Source organism: Seriola aureovittata, chromosome 21 (assembly GCF_021018895.1).
Source record: "Seriola aureovittata isolate HTS-2021-v1 ecotype China chromosome 21, ASM2101889v1, whole genome shotgun sequence".
Classification (NCBI taxonomy): Eukaryota; Metazoa; Chordata; class Actinopteri; order Carangiformes; family Carangidae; genus Seriola; species Seriola aureovittata.
The window spans coordinates 159,326-179,977 of record NC_079384.1 but is presented as its reverse complement, the minus strand read 5'-3'; the positions used below and the strand labels follow the sequence as shown (position 1 = coordinate 179,977).

Genomic DNA, 20,652 nt, shown 5'->3' with positions numbered 1-20,652 from the left:
TAGTTTTTGTACCAGGCTGTAAACATGTTTATTTCTGCTGTAAAGTTGGACATTTTAACATGGGAGTCTATGGGGACTGACTCACTGTTGGAGCCAGACTCTAGTGGTCATTAGTGGAACTGCAACTTATGGTTCTTCACTTTTGGCACACAGACCAGATCCAGCAGATGGCGAAGCATCACTTGAAGCCTGGAGTCAGACTGAACCAGATTTCATGACAACAGTCAAAAAACTCTGATCTGATGGGACATTCTCATCTTCAGCAACAAAATACAAACACAGTTTTGTCTTCAGTCTTGTTTCTACCATCTTTAATCTGTAATCATACCAAACTGCTGACCCTTCAGATGTTCAAGAGTTCAGACTCAGGGATAGAAAAATATCATCTGGAATAATAAAAGTACAACAGCAGGATCCATGGTTTTAATTCTGCAGGTTTGTGTTGCTTCAGTTAAACACTGATGATACTGCAGGACACACAGATGATAATTCACAGAAAACATTGGTTCATCAATTATGTTCTTTTTACTCTTCTACAGGAAAATCAGTTAAAATTAAAACAGAATTTGATACTGAATTGAAAATATGGCAATGTCAAGACGGAAATTGACACTCAAACCATGAAAAGAAATTAAAGTTTTAACTAAAGCTGAAAATAAAAAAACAATAATATGAACAGCTGTTTACTTACCAGTCTCACAATAACTTCAGTTATTATTGTGTTTACAGGTTATAACACATCTTCAGACTGGACACTACAGTAAGTCAGTATCATATCGTGATGAGACGGTCTGACCGGGCCAGAGCTAGATGGCTAGCATGCTAACTTCAGAAGAACAAAAAGACGTGATATAGACAAGAGTTAACATTGGTGTTTGTTTCCACCTCTGGAGACAGCTGTTGGTGAGTAAAGGAATGAAATTTGATGGTAAGTAAACAGTTGCCAATGCTAATGTTAGCTTTGTAGCAATATCCAAAACTTACAAATATCTCCTTTAATTGTTTGAACATTTCAGAATCAACTGATTATCTTCAGTAGGAGAATAAAAAGATCCATAATATAAGGGTTAGGAAAATATAATAATATAATATAATATAATGTAATATAATTCTTGTTTAGTCCTGTGAAATTATCCTCTATTGTTCAGTTGTGTCTGTGAAACACTGTTGTACTTTCTTCCATCAGTTTGAACTCAGTTGATCTGTAAAATCTCACCAGAGTATAATCAGACTGGATCACCTGACCTTTGATCACGTGTAAACTCTGCAGAGTGACCTGCAGTAGTTTTATTGTTGTATTAAAGGTTTCTGACCAGTTGTAAAACCTGCTTCTGACTTACTTCAAGCATCATGCTGCATTTCTTCCGGTCAGAACATAATTTTGCTTTAACAGTTTAGTCTGTTTCTTCTCTGACCTCCAGCAGAACTCCTGTCTGATGTTTCCTTTGTCAGGTTTTGGTCCCGCGATGATCCAGACGGTCTGAACCTTTAACCTTAGATCCATGAGTGGAGCTGAGAGGCTCTACAGTGTTAAACTACTCGCCAGTCTGCAGGTGGAACAGCCAATCAGAACAAAGTTAAAAAAAAACTCATATCAGGACAGACGAGACGCTTCACTGAACAACAGTTTCTAATGTTTTCAATTGTGTTTCTACTGTGATTCAACTGTGTGAACTCTTCAAGGTAACTTAGCAACAACATTACTGATCTTCTGCTGTAGTTCATGGAGCTCTGTGTCTGTCACTGCAGTTTCATTCACCCACAGACGATTAGTGATCTGTAATTGACCCAAACAGCTACCTTCACACTGAAGTCAACCAGCTGAGTTAACTGTATGAATTCAGCCAACTTAGCTAGCAATGTTTATAATCAGGTGGCTGAGCAAACACTGAGAGCAGCTACTTTAGCCAGGTCTGACAGAAGTCCAGCTAATTTAGCTAATATTAATAAGTCCAGCACCGCTTTGGTCCAGCTGGCCTGCTGAAGCCAGAATGTGTTTATCAGCTGCACATCTGGTGACCCAGAACTTTCTGGTACCCATAGCTACCGGTGCGCTGGTTAGCCCGTTACCAGTGAAGGTTTTCACACGTCTGAAACACAATGTTCTTCTGCCACCACTGAAACTATCACTCTCACTGTCTCTGAGGCAACACAGTGACATTCTGGGAGGGTGTGATGGTGTGGACTCAGGTGACGGCTGAGCTCTGCTCTGATTGGCTGACAGCAGCCAGAGGCTGGTGAGTGTGGCAGTGAAGCCAATGTGCCTCAGTCAGCTGCTGGTTCCAAATCCTGAAACATTCTGAATCCTCCTGACACGACCCTGCTGAGTGATCAGCTGCTGGACTCTGGAGGCCTGCAGAAACTGAACCACAAACTGACATGTTAACAGTGTTCCTGTGATGAGATACACAGACTGTCTCAAGACATTAATGATAAAAAAGACTTTTATAAGCTCTGATTTGTAGAATCAATTACAACTCCATAAATACAATACAGGATTAGGATTCCCTGGAAACCCACTGGAAACCCTGTATACTTGAAGTAAACAATGTATAACTGAGAAAAACCCTGTATACCTGAAGTAAACCCTGCATACCTGAGGTAAACCCTGTATAACTGAGGAAAACCCTGTATAACTGAGGAAAACCCTGTATAACTGAGGTAAACCCTGTATAACTGAGAAAAACCCTGTATACCTGAAGTAAACCCTGCATACCTGAGGTAAACCCTGTATAACTGAGGAAAACCCTGTATAACTGAGGAAAACCCTGTATAACTGAGGTAAACCCTGTATAACTGAGGTAAACCCTGTATAACTGAGAAAAACCCTGTATAACTGAGGTAAAAACCCTGTATAACTGAGGGAAACCCCATATCCCTAGGGAAACTTTTGCTTTGTGACTCACCAGCTGCTGCTGTTAGGACCAGAGGATGAAGGCCAAAGAGAAGAATAGAAACAGAAATAGAAACTGAAAGGAAACAGAAAACAGTGGAGAGTCAGCAGAAAGTCATAGGAAGCAGATTTTACAGTGTACACGTGTGTCCACGGTGATAACATGATCTGTTGCTGGACTAATTGTACATATTGTACATTTCATCCAAAACAAGACTTAATTCTGTTTCTCTTCGCCCATACCTTCTCCTCCAGCTCTTTAATCTGTCGTTTCTGGGCTTCTATAAACTCCTCCAGCTCCTTGTTCCTCTGTCAAACACACATTTGTCATGTTGAGTACACAACTAGATGAACTATACTATCCTGTCAGTGAAAGATTAAACGTCAGTAACTGGTTTACCTGTCAGGTCAAGCTTTACCTGTTGGGTGAGTTGCAGTATCTCCATCCTCTCTCGCAGGATCTGGGCATCTCTCTCTCTCAGCTCGCACATTACAGTTCGTTTCCATTGGTCCATGGCTCTCCTCAGCCCCTCCTTCTCTTCCTCAGTCAGAGTTTCAGAGAGACGACCCTCCTCAATCTTGAATCCCTCCATCCTGGTTTCCTCCTCTTGCTGCAGAGCCTCAAATAACATGGCCTCCAGCTCCAGGATCCTCTGCATCAGATATAGACATTTAAAATAAGAAGATATGTTTTAAACTCTGTATACCTGCTTATCAAGGGTCCCCTCTCAATATCTGGACTTTAACCCTGTGGAAAATCATTTAGCCCCTTGCTAATCTTTTTGCCCTACATCTATTTCTTTCACATCCAAGGCCAGGTCGTGGTGGCAGCAGGTCAAGCAAATTACCAGCAACATTTTCCAGCTCCTCCTGGGGGGTCCCGGGGCGTTCCCAGGCCAGATGAGACATATAATCTCTCCAGCATATTCTGGGTCTAGCCCAAACCTCCTTACAGTTGGATGTGCCTGAAAGACCTCCACTGGAAGGCGCCACAAGCCCAAACATCCTCAACTGGCTCCTTTTGATGTGAAGGAGCAACGGCTCTGGATGTCAGTCCTCCTCACCTATCTCTAAGGTTGAGCCCAGACACCCTGAGGATGAAACTCATTTCAGCCTCTTGTAAATGTGATCTCATTCTTTCGGTCACTACCCAGAGCTCATGATCAGAGGTGAGGGTCAGAACGAAGATCGATTAGTAAATCAAGAGCTTCACCCTCAGACTCAGCTCCTATTCACCACAACAGTTGGGTACAACATCCACTTCACTGCTGACGCTGCACCGATCTGCCTGCCTCCCACTCCATCCTACCCTCACTTGACAACAAGACTCCTTCACTTGGGGCAGAAAGTCCATTCCAACCTGAAGAGAGCAATCCACCATTTTCTGGCAGAGAATCAGGTCCTCACACTTTGAGGTGCTGACCCTCCTCCCAACAGCTTCACACTCTGATGCAAACCACCCCAGTGCATGCTGAAGGTCCCGGTCTGGTGACGCCAACAGAACCACATCATCTGCAAATAGAACGGATGCAATTCTTTCAAACCAAACACACTCCTCCTCCTGGCTACACCTTGAAATCCTGTCCATAAAAATCATAGACAGGATTGGTGACAAGGGACAACCCTGGCAGAGGCCAACACCCACCAGGAACATGTTTGACTTTCTGCCGAAAATAACAACACAACTCTCCCACTGGTTATACAGGCACCAGATGGCTTGTAGCAATGAAACCCCCAACAAGTGAAACTTTCAGAGTGATACATTCTGCCACTGTGTGGCTGGAACATATGGAGGTAAATTTAACAAAGGTGAACACCACACTGCTCTGCTCTGGTAGTTTTCGGCTTGCTCACAGTACCAGTTCTCCAAGTGCAGTCAGCTGATCTCACTGCTGCTTGTACAGCTGTGATTATTAGAGTGTGCTCTACTGCAAAAGTGGTGGCATGTCTTGCATGCAGATCATAAATAGTGGCAGTGTAACATTTTACAAACAAGGATAACCTTATAGATGAACTTGTGGCTACTATGAGGTTTCGCTCATGAATTTCTTGCATGTATGTCATTTGTTTTGATGAGTGAATTGAGTCAAGCTGAGCAAGGAGAAAGTGATCTCATGATACAAACTGTCATTGGTTCATTTAGTCTTAGTCATGTCACAACAGTAACTTCATGCACAGAATCGCTTGATTGAGTGTTGCACTGGACGCTCCTGAGTAAATTCAGAAAACATCTAATTTCATATACTTTTGTTTGTCTTGAGTGAATCAGTTTTGTGCTTGTGTAAAAATGTTTAGCGACTATTGCTCAATGTTTTTGTTGTGTTCATTGGTTACACTGACCTTATGAGCCTGATCCATCGACTGCTTCCTGTAGTCCAGCTCTTCATCCAGGTAACCTTTCTGTTTACTGAACAGATCCTAGAGAACAACAACAGACAGACAGAGGTCACTATGGTACCTGAGGCTTCTGTTTCTGTTACATTTAGTGTCACATACTTATACTACTGCTACTACTACTACTACTGGGAATCAAACCAGCAACAAAACAAAATCTGATTGAAAATCCCAAATTACTGATTCACCAAGGTATCTAGATCATGGGATTATCAACGTTATTGTCCAGATCTAGGGTGTTGGAAATAGGAAGGCCATTTTTGGGCTCAGTTGGGATAATTGTATCAGTATGTTCCTGTATCAGTCCGTCCACTCTAAGACAGTCAGTAAAATAAAGCAGGCAAACACACAAAAGGAAGAATATTCAAACTTAAATGCAATTTGTAATGTTATTTGTAATGTTCTTGTGTATTATTATTATTGTGTATTACTGTAGAACAGCACTGAATTAGTTATTTTATTAAAATATTTATTTTGCTCATTTTCATTTTTGCTTTTAACTGCTGTGAAGGCATACATTCTTTTGGTGTGCACATTTTATTCATTTCTATTACACATGTGTAATTGTAATGTACATACAAAAAAATTAAAATAAAAAAGCTTGAAACTTATGCGCTGGGGTCAGAGAGCCTGCCACTGTGTGTCGACTGTGCTGCTCTTCTAGAATAAATGTGCAGATCCTGATCCCTGGCTTGACTGGTTTTCTTCAGTCTTTGGGCAACCATTCTATAGCTGCTACACAGTTTGACAGCAGAAGTCTTGTTGCACATGAAGGATATTTAGGATTCAGGTTTAGTTGCATTTACAGAGCAGCCCTGCAAAATACCACTGATGTCTCCACATGCCAGTTATTCATTCTGAAATTGTATCTGTCTAAATATCATTTTAATCACATATTTTAAAAAGTTTTGGATGAAATCTGTGTGATATGAAATCAACAATAGCTTTAAACAGGACTTGATGCTATAGCCCTCTGATCACATAATTCAACTGTGTCTGCAAGCTGCTAGCTTAAACTGCTTCATACTCAAGTGTTCTCCTTTGCTCAGCCCTGTGCAACACAGCCTTGTTTGTCAAATTCATGACAGCGGCACCTCGCAGGTGCAGGTGGGAAGCTGGAGAGAGGAGCGCCTTCCCCTATTCACCTGTGTGCCCATGTCCTGGTCTCTGCAGCAGGTGGAGGTGTGTGAGCTCAGTGGAAGGCCATGCATAGAGCTCCGTAAACGCAAAAAATGAAGTCATGAATTTGTTACTCTATATCAGTAGAAAACAATTTTTGCCCCCCCCCCCCCCCCCCCTTCTGTAATGACGTCATCAGAAGGCAACACCTGGTACAGAGTAGATAGATGATTATTGTCTATCCTAAACTTGGGCTTTTACCTTCTCACTTTCAATGTCCAACATCTTCTGCTGCAGAGCTGACTTCGTCACTTCGATGGACTCCAACCACTGAGCAGAGAGACAGATAGGTAGAGAGAGACAGGTAAATGGAAAGGAAAGCGTGGGTTAGCAAGGGTGGCGAGGTCCTTCAGGTCCCATCTTCAGCAAGTTTATAAAGAGTTCCTCCCACACAGTTTCTATCCTGAAGAGGAAACATGGACTTTACACTTAAACATTCAACAGGACTTCTAAGATCTGAAACAGACTCAAAGATCAGAAGAGACAGCTAAAATATCAAAACAGGGTCAAAAGTTAAATGAGATCCAGAACAGGCTGAAGAGAAGGACGGTGGTCAGCAGAGAGATGAAAAACAAGGTCAAAGCTCTGCATAGATTCACAAAGGTTCGTGTGTTACCTTCTCTGCCAGCGTGAGCACCGTCCTGGCATGGATTACCACCACCTGCTCCTCATTGGACAGATTCTACAGGAAAACATGCAAACAACATGTAAATAACGTCATAACTATATGTCAGCCATATGACATATGACAACTAGATGATTCAAGGTGGTGTAAATTCAGTTTGACACATATGTGAAACTAATAAAAACATACATGTACAAAATAAATGCAACATACACTTACGGCGTTATCTCCCAGAATGTCCAGTTTCTTCATCAACTCGCTGATCACGATGTCCTGAGTAACAAAATAAACCACACAAATTATTACTCAGGTGTACTCTGGTGGATTCATGTGTGTTTACAGGTGTTACTCAGGTGAAGTCAGGGGCCTGAACCACAAAGTGACATTAGTGAGTTATCTAGCTCTCTTTAGGCTTAAGTCAAGTTTTCCAGTGTCAACAAGCTGGCTCACTTTTGACGTAGATCACCATCGTAACTGCAGGAGATCACCATGATAACCTGTCATAGACTTCTGTTGTTGTCTAGATAGTTCCATATATGAAGCCCATTCATTTTCAATGTGTCCCAATGCTCGCTGGTAAGTTGATGAATTGTTTGATGTTTTACTACATTCGCTGACGTCTCATGAATCTAATTGATTGTTGTTGTTTATGTAGCCAGCTTTAGTTAATGTTTGCTGTAAGATAACAGCTGGTTAGATTTTAATTGCAGTTAACTAGCATGAACAACACTTCACTAGCTACCATAACAAGATGTCAGTTATCCGACCTTAAAATTTATTATTGGTAGTTATTGACCTTTTTTATTTACCTGTGGTTACCGTACACCTGATTTCAATTAATGGTTACTAGCTCAACTAGAAAATATGGCTAGCTTGTATCTAGCAAAGGTTGTTCTGTAGTTAATTCAGTTATTACACACATCATTTTTTAGACAATGAATCAGGGACGGGTGATAAAATCATCAGCATAAATGTGGAGGAAGAGTAAAAAGAAAGTATAACAGTCAAGTGTTTCACATATTTTTATGTTGAAGGATTGACATGGGAGACTGACTTTGATGACCTTCTAATCAAGGTCTGAAAAGTCAGTAAATCTACCAACAAAGGTGCGAGAACTGCTCTTTCACACCAAATTGCTTTGAAAGTGTAATAACCGATGGGAAAATTCAACACTCGTCTGGCCAACCAGTGGTGTAACCTCATCAGTCAGTATGTCAGTCATCGACATTCACCTTTGTAGGGCTTGGAGTCAGATAAACCCACTCTACACTAAAGACCTTTATAATTCCTGCTCTTACTGACATTGCCCCAACAGAGTGAGACTAAGGTGAGCTGGCTTTGTGGTATTGGCCGCTGTTATTTACACGTTTATTCGTGTGTTTACAGGTGTACACAGTTGTATTCAGGCATAACTTACAGTGACTCCCTCTGCCTCGCAGTAGATCTGCAGAGGACTGATGCCTTCTGGGAAATGGAGATGTTGGAAGTTAATGCCAGGTGAGCGTCGTTCCCTCTCCTGATCAGTGAAAAGCGTTTCCATGGAAACACAGACAGTGTCAGTCAATATGGCAGTTTTTATTTATGTTGTTATTCATTTAAGCCTGACTGTTTTAATTTGTTGTTGTTTATGTTCGTGTGACTGTTTTGATTTGTTATTTATGTCTGTCTGACTGTTTTGATTTAATTTTGTTTTCTATATTGTTGTTTATTTTAGCCTGCTGGTTTTAATTTCTTGTTCTTATTTATGTCTGTCTTGCTGTTTTGATTTGTTTTTTATGTTGTTTTTTATTTTTTTGGGCTTTTGTGCCTTTATTGGACAGGATAGTAGAGAGAGACAGGAAATGGGGAGGCAGAGAGAGGGGGAACGACATGCAGTAAAAGGCCGTCCAATGCGGGATTTGAACCGTGGCCGACTGCAGTGAGGACTGTAGCCTCTACATATGGGGCGCCTGCTCAACCCAATGCACCACTCAATGCCCCATGTTGTTTTTTATTTAATTCTGATTTGAATTGTTGTTCCTGTTTATGTCTGTCTGACTGTTTTGATTTGTTTTTGTTTATTTCTGTCTGTGTCATGGTTTTCTATGGCAGACACTTTTTGTTAGTTTTGTTTTGGAGTTTTTGCACTTCCTGTTTTATTTTGTATTGGTTTCCTTGAGTGTCTGTGTTGCTGCTTGTCATGGTCCTGTTTCTGTGTAGTGATTGTCTGCCCCGCCCTAATGTGTTTCACCTGTGTTCAATCATCCTTGCCTCCCTTGTCTATATTGTCCTTGTGCTTCCCTTTGTCTGTGTCGGTTCGTCCCTTTTTAGTTCAGGGTTTGTTCATGTCTGTTCATGTCACCTTCACGTGTGGATTTTTTGCTAAATAAACCTGCGTTCACCGTCTCCCAAGAGTTGACTGCATTTGGGTCCAACTCCTGACAGACCTGACAGTCTGACTGTTTTGATTTTTTTGTTTATTTTAGTCTGACAATTTTGATTTGTTGTTGTTTATTTTAGACTGATGTTTTAATTTGTTGTTTGTGTTGTTGTCTAATTTAGTCTGACTGTTTTAATTTGTTGTTGTTTGTTGTTTATTTTAGTCTAACTGTTTTGATTTGTCGCTGTTTAATTTAGTCAGTTTTAATTTGGTGTTTTTTTATATTGTTGGTTTATTTTAGTCTGACTGTTTCAAATTATTTTTGTTGTTGTGTCAGTCTGACTGTTTGGATTTGTAGTTGTTTATTTTAGTCTGTTTTAATTTGTTGTTGTATTGTCAGACTGTTTTAACTTATTGTTGTGGTTTATGTTGTTATTTGTGTGTTTACCTCAAGCTCTAAGATCCTGAACTCCAGCAGCTCGTTCTGATCTTTGACGTCTTGAATGTCGTTTTTCAGTCGCAGCTCTTCACCTTCCATCTGCCTCAGCTAGAGAGAATATACAGAAGGTTATAGAAATAGATGAAACAGATCAGACAGATGTTTATAGAGATAGATGACACAGATCAGACAGAAGTTTAAGATCTATGATTGTAACCTCAGATTCTGACTCAGCAACAGCTTCATGATTTTGGTGATTTTCAGTTGAAAAAGACATTAAAGCTGAGTGAAAATTTTCAGATTCTCTACATTTAAGAGCATCAGTGACTGTATTGGAACATGTACTAAATTTATATACAGTGACTGAAATGTTGTTAAAACAGGTTCAGACTATCTGCAGCCTATATACTTTTTAAAGTATTTTCATCTTCACTCAGAAATATCACATAATCTACAGCATGATTTGACAGCTTTGACAGGACTGTTCATCACAACATGAGAAAATAATCTTCTTTGATCAGAGTCTTTTTTATTTACAGTAATGAATGTAAAGTAAATGTTTTACTGCAGGGGAACTGATTGACTTAATGTCCACAAAGTCTCAGTATGTAGGTTTTAATCTGAGCTTCAATCTGTCTCATGTCCTCTCAGATTTGATAGATCATAAAAAAGGTAACGTTTGTAAAGATCAGTTTCAGGTAACAAACTAGCGTCCAATCACGCGCCATGTCAGAAGGGGCAGAGACAGACAGAAACGCAGGGTTAGCTCCACAGAGTGTGTTACCATGGTAACTGACTTTGAGTTAAAGTGACTTTTCTCTGTGGAATAAACTCTGTCAGTGTGTGTTTCACCTTCTCCACCAGCTCCTGATTCCTCTGATACAATGCCTGCTTCTCCTCCACCCACTTCACATCCTGAGAGAGAGAGAGAGAGAGAGAGAGAGAGAGAGAGAGAGAGAGAGAGAGAGACAGCAGTTTGAGCTGAACTTCATTTACAGCTTAGACCTCTAACAGACCTGCTCTATGTTCTAGGTTCTAGGTTCTACATCAGAAGTATTCAGTCATGTTCCACAGAAAGGCAACAGTCTGTATGTTATTCTGACTGATCACCTGACCAGGTGATGTCACAGATTAGTCCCTCCCCTCTACCTGGCCAGTGGGCTGTGTCTTTGTTTTTGTAAACTCTGGGTTGGTGTGACCCTCTCAGCTATGAATGCTTATCATCTGGTTCCTTTGGCAGGAAACTCTTGATTCTTCAGGTTGTTGGATTCAGATTTTGTTGCTGCTCCTGTTGAATGCTTGAGTCTTTTCTTTTCAAACCCTCTGGTAACTTTAAAGTCCTGACCAGCTTGGACCTGCTGCTGTTCACCTGAAGCCTCATGAGATACCTGACCTCCATCTGAACAGGTGTCCCCTGTGGCCATGTTTCTCACAAGGCTCAGGTGAATATAATCCGCTGATCAAGCAGCAGCAGGTGGAGGCGACAGTGTTTGGACCTTTATGGAACATGACCGGCATCCCTGTTCTATTTTCTACTGTTCTAGCGCTGACTGGCTCACATTGGTTCCGTGCTCCTCTCATCAGCATGAAGACACACCCCTATTCTCCAGGGGGTTCACCCTGCAACCAATCAGAAGGCATATCATATTCTCACCTAGTGTATGGACCAATCCTGAGTTCATCACCAGGATGTGCATGTGTGTGTGTGTGCGCGTGTGTGTGTGTGAATGTGTGTGTGTGTGTGTGTGTGTGTTACCAGTCCTTGTTGGTTCAGCGCTGACTCCAGATCTGCGACTCTGGTTTGATATCGACTGATTTCAGTCAGCAGCTGCTCTCTGGTCTGAAACACAGGAAATACAACCATCAATCAGTCAATGCCTTGCCTCATTACAGGAAGCAAAACACTCTCTCTGTTGCTGCCTTGCTCAGAGGTTGTGGTCACCTTGATCTCTTTCTCTGCGTCATAGTTTCCCCCGCTCGTCTCTGTCAGTAGAGCGTAAGCTCGCTGCAGCGCCTGATACTCCTGAGTCAGCTGACGGTAACGAAGCTCCGCCTCCTCACGCACACACACCTGAAACACACAAACAGTCAGACCAATAACAACACCGGTCAGTGTGTGTGTGTGTGTGTGTGTGTGTGTGTGTGTGTGTGTGTGTGTGTCTATGTGTGTCTATGTGTGTGTTACCTCCTCTGGTTCAGTATCTGGAGTTCTGTCAGTGTGAAAAGACAAAGATGATCCATCAGAGTCCACTGACGCTTCTTCATCATAACCATAAAATGTCTCTATAACCTGCACACACACACACACACACACACACACACACACACACACACACACACACACACACACACACACACAGTATGTTATTTCTTTATGTTAAACCAGGGATCATCTGGAGTTTGTGTTTTTACTGACATCAGCAGGTCAGGTGAAAACTTTAACACACCTGTAATAACCTCAAAAGTCACTTACTGAAAAAATAACAAACATAACATCACACTTACTTTGTCAGAGCTTTCAGTTCTGTGTGTGTGTGTGTGGGTGTGTGTGTTCAGTCTCACTCTGCAGGCTCTGAAGGTTCGTTTCTTCCTAACTGACTCCTGACGCCTGTATCTCAGTAACATGTCTCTCTCCTGCAGGATCAACAACACGATCAACAACAACAACAATATAGTAATAACTAGTACTAACAGTAATAACTAGTACTACTCAATACTTACTATAACATTCTTCACATAACCAGCTGTCTCCAGAGCCTGAAAAAAACACAGTGATTCTAAACTTAGCACTGTCCTACAGTCATTTAACCTGTGGTACAGTCATTTAACATCGTATACTACCTTGGACAGGTCATCAATGATGTGCTGTTGCTCCAGGACCTGTAACCTTAGAAACTCCATCTCTCTCTCCTCCTGGCTGTAACCATGGTAACTGGTGGAGTGGCTGCGGTCCAGGTCATTTAATGAACTCGGTCGCCTCTGTCGATGACAACAAATGATGCTGTTACCATGGTAACACTGTTGACTGATGCTGTGCTAGTTCTTCTTTGATTCTGGTTATTTAACCACTAAATAAATGAAACTGAATAGACAACAGTTACACTACTATAAGCTATGTTGGTTAGCTTTTAGCATGTAGCTATTTTCTTTTTCATTATGATTTAATATTTAGCCACTGCTTGGCTTCAACATGCTGTTATAATTATTTATTTCCAAAACATGATTCCCTTCTATTTTCATATGGTAGGGTACGATGTTAAAAAAACTCAGGTGTTTGCTAATAAAGATATAAATTAATTATTAATGAATTAATAATATAAATATAAGTCTACATGAGTTACCTTTGTTATGTTTTTTTTTGAACAACTGTTTAGTTTCAGTTCATTTAACCGGTCCAGTGTGGAGCTACTACTGGTTTGACTGAGAGAAGCAGCACTCAGACTATGTCTGTCAATGTGTCACCAGGGTCAGGGGTTACCATAGTTACCATCTCCATGTTCTCCTGGGTGACAAAGCGAAGCTTGTTGTCAAGACGACGGAGAGCAAGAGCGAGCTCCTCATTTTTCCTGCTGAGACGTTTGTTTTTGTCCAGAAGAGGAAGAAACTGACTCTCTGCCTCTCGCAGACGCTTCAGCTGCACGAAGACAAAGAATCAGGTCAGACATTCAGCTGTGCTGCACTATGTCCAACTGTGTCCTCACAAGTAGAGAAATACAAGCATATGTTTATTGTGTATGTGTGTTACCAGCTCGTTGCGTTCTTCAGACAGCAGAGCATTTCGATCCTCCAGCTTCCTGACAACAGCGCTGAGCTCAGCAATTTTTAACTGAAACCTCCGAGTGTCCCGATCCTCTTGGGACTACACACACACACACACACACACACACATCCACACACACACACACACACACACACACACACACACACACACACACACACACACACACACACACACACACACACAGACAGTACAGTGTGAAGAGTTATTTCCTGCAGTAACAATCTGCTTCAGGAAGGCGAGTTGAAACCACATTTTTAAACTTTGTAGAAACCAGATCCAGATCAAACATTCAAACATCTGAGGGTCTTCCCCAAGAAAATGACAGCTGAGACTCAAAGGTACTGTAGTATTTAGAGCCTGAAACAAAGCGTATATAATTCACACTGGTGGTCAGAACATAAACCCATATGACGGTTCAGTAATAGTCAGGTTTAAGGATTAAAGAAACCAAACAGCATCAGGATTCACAGCTGTTCTGTTGATCCACATCAACTCTCTGGCTTCCTAGATCTACAGAGTCTGGCTCCTGCAGGTTGCATCTACTGATGAGATACTGCAGTAGCTGCAATGTGTTCAGGGCACCTGTACACTGAGACTTCTCATGAACTTGATGTCATGATTGAACAGATCAGGTAACATGTAAACTATGACATGAAGTGAATGTTTTTATATCATGCAGTACGAGCAGGAGGAGGCGGCGCTTACAATATGAGGAGTAGTGTTAGGGGTGGGGCTAGGGGAGTGGCCTGGGTGGTTTAGTCCTGCCCTCTGTGCATCTCTCAGGGCTGCGATTTGCTGCTCGGCTGCCTGAGTCTGCAGCTGGAGGCGGTGAGCATGTCCAGCCTGCAGCCCCAAGGCTTTATCCAAAACACTGACAGCTCTGTCCTTCAGTTTTATCTCATCCATCTGCACACAGACAGGTGAGAGACAGACAGGGAGACAGACAGATTAGAGGTGTGGTTAAACAGGTAGAGAGACAGGTAGGAGAGGGGCAGGGTTAGTCTGTCAGACAAGGGGATGAAAGATGTCCTGAATATAAAATCAAACACTCGGGTGAACATGAACCTAAAGGTGAGTCTGTTTGTACTGAGGTTTCCACAGGTGCAACATTTTGGATACAATCCAAATCAGACACATGGTAATGATACCTAAATACAACATGCATACATTTTTAAAAAGAGACCTGAACCAAAATGACCCTGACAGAGAGAGAAACACCAGCATCATGATGATTAACCCTAACCCTCAGAACTAATGTAAAGACAGAGAAACTAGTTAAAAAACGAGCATTACTGCCTCCTCTACTCCGACTAGTTTCAGGTTACATCCCTGTTTATCCAGAGTGATATTGTCAGGTTTTGTAGTTATAAAGGACACAAATGCAGACCATCCAAAGTAAGTGAAAAGGTAATTTATTAAATGAAGAATAAAACAGGAACCTCCTAAAATGCTGAAAATGCTGAGAACTCAAAATCAAAATCATAGAGAAAATAAAATCAAAACAAAACACAAGTAACACAGTAGGAAAAGACACGAGGAACTTCAAAAATCCAAAACAGGGCATAAAGGAGAACCACAGAATACAGGACAAACTGACAAAGACAAAGGTGAGCACAGAGACTAAATAGACAAAAGGGAGGAAAGGGTACTTGAACACAGGTGAAACACAATAGGGTGGGGGAGACAATCAACAAGGAAGGAAATAACACAAAGACAGGGCGTATAATAACAACAAGACACACAAGGGAAGTTATACAAAATAAAACAAGGAATGAAACAAATGTCCAAACATAAGAGTCCAAAAGTGTTCAAACATAAATTGTCCATCACACATCATGATAAACCATGACACATAAAATATGAACCATTTGTGTGAAAATTTGTCATAATTGCTGTGAAGTTTTGAGTAATTGCAAAAGAGGTACCCTAACCCTAGCCCTTTTTTGTGAGGTCACCATGACCTTGACCTTTGACCACCAAAATCTCAGCTTGTTCTTGAGTCTAAGTGAACATTTGTGCCAAATTTGAAGAAATTGCATCAAGATGCTACTGAGATATGGTGTCCATGATAATGAGCCGGACGTAGGTATAGACGTCCTGAGTAGAGGTTAGGGTTAGGCTTCATTAACCCTAACTGTGTCAATCCACTCATCCTGGACCCAGGACACCGGGTTGGAAACCAGGTGGATCTGTACAACTTGTATTTGATAAAGATCTGTATAAGACATCTCTGTGTTTTGATCAGCTCAGTTCATTTGTGTCAGTTGTTCCTGACTGTTCAAATGAACAAATGAATGAGTTCAGAGTGAAACTAACCTGTTAGTGTTAGTGTTGATTTGATGCCTAAACTTCAGGATTGCAGTTGAAATGAAGTCAGGTGTTCACCTCTGCCTTTCTTACATTTACATGTAATAGTTGAATCACAGCAGCAGCTGTAAGTGAAGAGAGACTGTTCTGCACATATAGAGCATGTTGTGTCTGTCAGGCTGTTTGTATTGTACCAGTCTGTGTTTGACTCTGTGTCTTGTATTGTGCCAGTCTTTGAGGCTCAGTCATTCTTTGTTTTCTCATGTGTCCATGTTAATAATAATGTATTCATTCACCAGTGAATGAATGAACACATTCATCCACTTTTGTTCTCATTTGTGTCTTTTGTTGTGTTATGGTATGTTTGGATCAAAACAAACAGTCTGTGTTCTAACCCTTTGCATTTTGTTGACATTCTTCCTCACGTTCCCAAAATGTTTGTTGTTTAATTTATTGTTGTTGTTTGTTTATTGTTGTTTACATTAACATGTAGGTGAAGGTCTGAAGGTCTATACCTCTTTCATTTATTATTATGTGTATCAAAATTTGAGGTAGAGGTGAATTTTTTACCATTTATTCTGGATTTTCTATGATCTCTCCTCTCTCCTTTATTCTTCTGAAATAAGAGACATGACCTTTACTGTTTTGTATTTTCTTTTCACACCACTTGTATTTTTTAATTAAAGTACAAGAATCTGCAAACCATTAGTTTTAAAGTATGTTACAATTAGCTCCTACATGTAGCACCAGTTTTATCCGGTAATTCAGCAATGGCCCTGAAATTTGCTTTGCTAGTGCAGTGCTCATTGAAAATGTGCCTGTCAGTAGGGGCTGATTGTCTGACCTGCGTCAATCCAGACTGCACCTTACATCAGAGCATCATCCAAACAGCTTCACACTCAACACTGCAAGTCTTTGAATGGAAAATTACCTGTTACACAAACATACCAAATGTATGGGGCTATGGAGCCCCCCTGGGCCGGTGGAGGAAAAAAAGATCCATGTGTAAATGTGTAGTTTTGTCTATAGAAATCTGTGCCCTCTGATCGATGTGCTCAAACCACTTGGTAAATACAATAAATACAACCAACACTGGCATGTGCACACTGTAAATTATCTGGGAGCTGCACTGCCCTCATAGTGTCGTTCCATGGTAAACAATGATGTAAGTTATGTGGATATGTCGCCCCAGCCCTAAAAACTTCACAGTCAACATGGTACTTCTCAACAATGTCTGAAGTTGATCAGATAAGCAGTTATTGACAAAATTGAAGGACCTTTAGGAAGAAAGAGAAAGAGTCATCCATTTATAGTTAGATTTATTGATTTCTTGCAGCTGTGAATCATTGAATGTGCACTTAGAAATATGGGTTAGGGTCGGTGAGCTGATTGGATCTTTATTAACTTGACTGCCATCTAAAGATATTTTAAATTGTTGAACAGTGAGGCTTCATACCTGCAGCAGTGGACAGACAGTGAATTACTCCTGATGAGTCCTGCTAAAAACAACAGGACAGGAGTGACTTTTTTTTTTTTTTTTCTTGTAACACATCAAATTGGGAAAATTCATGAGGTAGATAGATGATGTTTAGTATGGTTTTTAGATAGTTTTTGATCCACCGGGACCAAAACAAGATGTGTTGGCAATTATGCATGTGTTAACAGACACATATGTATGTAGTCATGTATGTGTGATGGTGCCTCGTACCAGTCGGCGAATCTCCCGCTCACAGTCTCTCTTGGTCCTGTTCAGCTCCTCCTGGTGTTGGTGATGAGCTGATCGTAGTTCGGCTGCCCGGGCCTGGCAGGCCTGCTGAGCCGATGTCAGAGCCTCCTCAGTATACCTCTTTGCTCCTCGCAGCTCCTGAACCTCCTGCTGGAGGCGACATCGCTCTGCCTCCCAGCTCCTTCTTGCCTCCTCCACCTCTGCCAGCAGAGCACTCCTCACCTGAAGAACATCAGGACAAAGACTGTGAGATAATCTATCACACCTGAGGAGGAGTTAAATTATCCTCTATAACTCCAAGAATCACCACCTTAATATGGTTGAGGGGGTTGCATATTGCTATGACTTTGATGTATTGTCAGGGGCAACATTCACTGGCAAGGTCACCTAAGGCACTTTGGTCCATGTCAAGGGGCCAAGCATAGACAGACCAGCACCCCCCTCCTGGAGCCAGACCGGAAAGGTCACATGGACAAGGATCGAGAAACCTGGATTGTGGTGTCTAGAAGGAAAAGCCTAATCTGGACCAGAGCTATCTTATCACATGTATATGCAAGTGATAGATTGTCAATAACAAACACATCTTAAGCAATAAGTGGTTCAGAAGTGTAGCTGGCACTACAACACCAGAGGTGATCAATGACCACCTTTGTGGTCGTACCATCAGAGTTGCAGCTGTATATCTGGGACACTCACTGTCAGCCATTCAGTCAGTGACCAGCTGACAGTGAGTGTCCCAGATGTACAGCACAACTCACCATGTGGTGGTGAGTTGTGCTGTATAACCCTAACCCTAACCCTAGATGCTGGTAAACCCAAAAAGGTCGTTAGGATAAACTGAGAACAACTGACTCAGGCCCCTCTCTCCAATGTTTTCAAGAGGCAGGTAGACAGACAGGAATATATGCAGACAGACAGGTAGATCAGGTGGATCACCTTGTCCATGGATCCATCCCTCAGCGTTAGCACCAGTCCATTCAGACGTTGAATCTCTCCATCTTTGATCTTGATGACCCTCATCAGCTCCATTTCGTGTTGCCTTAGTAACGTCTCTCTAGTAACCGCCAGCTCCTTCTGCTTCTCCTCATGGAGTTTGGTCTTCAGCTCTGTCACGGCAACCGTCGCCCGGTGATGCTCCGCTTTCAGCTCCTGACTCTTCTCTCTCTCCAGACGACTTACCTGAGGACACACAGTCATTTGAACAGTGTAGCACTACAGTGACAGTACACTGGGTGTTGTAGTCCTTACCTTGTTCTTTTCCTGTTGTAGTTCTATCTGGATGTCTGTCAGTTTAGCTCGCAGCTCCTCATTTGCTGCTTGAAGGGTTGCCATGGCGTCTGGTCGTTCCCCCTTCCCCCGCCCCCAAGCTCCTCGCTTTGACATCCCCACCTCCACCTGCAGGCTCCGCCCAACCCAATGAATTGTCTGTCAAGCTGAAGTTTGACTACATCTGCACCTGATCAAAACACACATACAGGCACACACAGGTACACATAAAATACACAACCACACACAAACACACACTTCAGTTAGTGTGTCACTATCAACACTGGCTTGACATCTGCGTGGGGTTAAAGTCCAAACTACCTTTTTAACGTTAACGAAACATGGTGAACAGTAGGTGTGTCTTCAAGCAGTAAACAGTACTGCAGTAGTACACAAGCCCAAAAAAACTGGTAAGCTCATTTTGAGTTTAAATTCAAACTGTTATACAACAGTAGTAGTAGCACTACTAGTAACAGTAGTAACAGTAGTATCAGTAGTACAGTAGTACCAGAAGTACAGTAGCATCAGTAATATCAGTAGTACCAGAAGTACAGTAGCAGTATTATTATTCTAAAGCTGAGCCTATGTTTGATGCAATGACAGTCTGACAGGTGAACCAATACACTGCACAGCATGAATACATGACAGTTTCCATGGTAACTCCGTCAACCTCTCTGTCATAATCACTGCACGGACATTTAAACACACTAGCTCAGGCCTAACTGAACACACACACACACACAGAGAAATCACTCACCATCCAATAGGAAGCCTCCGACACTGCATTGCTGTGTGTGTGTGTGTGTGTGTGTGTGTGTCAGAAGGTTAGCCTGCTCTCCACAGCATGCTAACAGCAGTTAGCTTCAGTGAAAGCTCACTGTGTCTCAGTGATCACTGTGTGTTGTGTGTGTGTCTGTGTGTGTGTGTGTGTGTGTGTGTGTGTGTGTGTGTGCTGCCTCCCTCCACCTCTGTCTGTCAGTCTCTGATAACAGTTAGCAGTTAGCTCCTTTCAGTGTGTGTTTGTGTGTCGGTGCTGTTAGCATCTCTGCAGCCTCTGCTGGCGTCATCTCCTCCTCCTCCTCCTCCTCATCCCAGCATCCCTTAGTGTGATGGAGAGCTGGAGCATCAGAGCTCTGTCTCCCTCTGCTGGACATTCACCTTCATCACATCAACACATCATTACTGAACATGTCACTGGTTTAATAATCAGTCTGATCCTGCTGGAATAAACATAAACAACTTTCCTCTCATTTAATATACTTAACATAATTGACATATTTGATATATTTAACATATTTTATTTATTTAATGTTTTAAATAATTCCTGAATGTTTCAGTAACCTGGACCAACCACCAGGTGTCACTGTGCTGCTGATGAGGTGACCCCTCTTCCTCTCTGCTCCCCCTTTCAGTCAGGAGATGAGAGGACAGAGGAGTTCATCCAGCAGGAAGTCCTCATTCAGAAGAGATGACTTGTGATCAGTGATTCATCAGTTGTCTGGAAAAGTCCTGATCAGCTGACTGTCTTCATTCAATCAGCAGATCCTTACACACCTGTCCACCTGGTCACCTGTTAAACTGGTCTTCAGTGGTTCACTGGTCCTGAACTGGTTCAACTGATGATGATGTGAGGAAAACTGTCCAACTTCCTCTGTCCTCCTCTTGGCTTCAGTGTATATAAGA

The 20,652-nt window shown here is 41.9% G+C and overlaps 1 protein-coding gene across 6 annotated transcripts; it reads right to left on the bottom strand.

Annotated features, from left to right (window-relative positions):
- jakmip3 (Janus kinase and microtubule interacting protein 3) lies at positions 1-20,026 on the bottom strand. Of its 6 annotated transcripts, none has more exons than XM_056366697.1 (24): positions 19,727-20,026; positions 18,952-19,159; positions 18,640-18,882; positions 17,686-17,925; positions 14,376-14,576; positions 13,635-13,748; positions 13,368-13,523; positions 12,731-12,868; positions 12,611-12,646; positions 12,452-12,523; positions 12,075-12,179; positions 11,832-11,960; positions 11,646-11,729; positions 10,742-10,804; positions 9,899-9,997; positions 8,509-8,607; positions 7,305-7,364; positions 7,083-7,148; positions 6,668-6,736; positions 5,234-5,311; positions 3,313-3,546; positions 3,137-3,202; positions 2,907-2,969; positions 1-2,362 (listed from the first exon to the last, which is right to left on the bottom strand). In XM_056366697.1, exons 2-23 carry the CDS (start codon positions 19,084-19,086, stop codon positions 2,919-2,921), a joined length of 2,538 nt encoding a protein of 845 aa, XP_056222672.1. In that variant the 5' UTR covers positions 19,087-19,159; positions 19,727-20,026; the 3' UTR covers positions 1-2,362; positions 2,907-2,918. The 6 variants fall into 6 exon arrangements, with proteins under 6 accessions (XP_056222672.1, XP_056222674.1, XP_056222675.1 ...); XM_056366699.1 differs by having other exon boundaries at positions 7,311-7,364; XM_056366700.1 differs by having other exon boundaries at positions 13,377-13,523.
- Between the last annotated feature and the right edge of the window lie 626 nt (positions 20,027-20,652).

What these genes read in the sequence shown, in the direction of transcription:
- jakmip3 (XM_056366697.1), bottom strand. Translation starts at nt 19,086, where the DNA reads ATGTCAAAGCGAGGAGCTTGGGGGCGGGGGAAGGGGGAACGACCAGAC. An exon ending in CAGATACTGAACCAGAGGAG is followed by an intron (nt 11,961 to 12,074) that starts GTAACACACACA and finishes TGTGTGTTTCAG; the next exon opens with GTGTGTGTGCGTGAGGAGGC. An exon ending in TGCTCACGCTGGCAGAGAAG is followed by an intron (nt 6,737 to 7,082) that starts GTAACACACGAA and finishes CTCTCTGCTCAG; the next exon opens with TGGTTGGAGTCCATCGAAGT.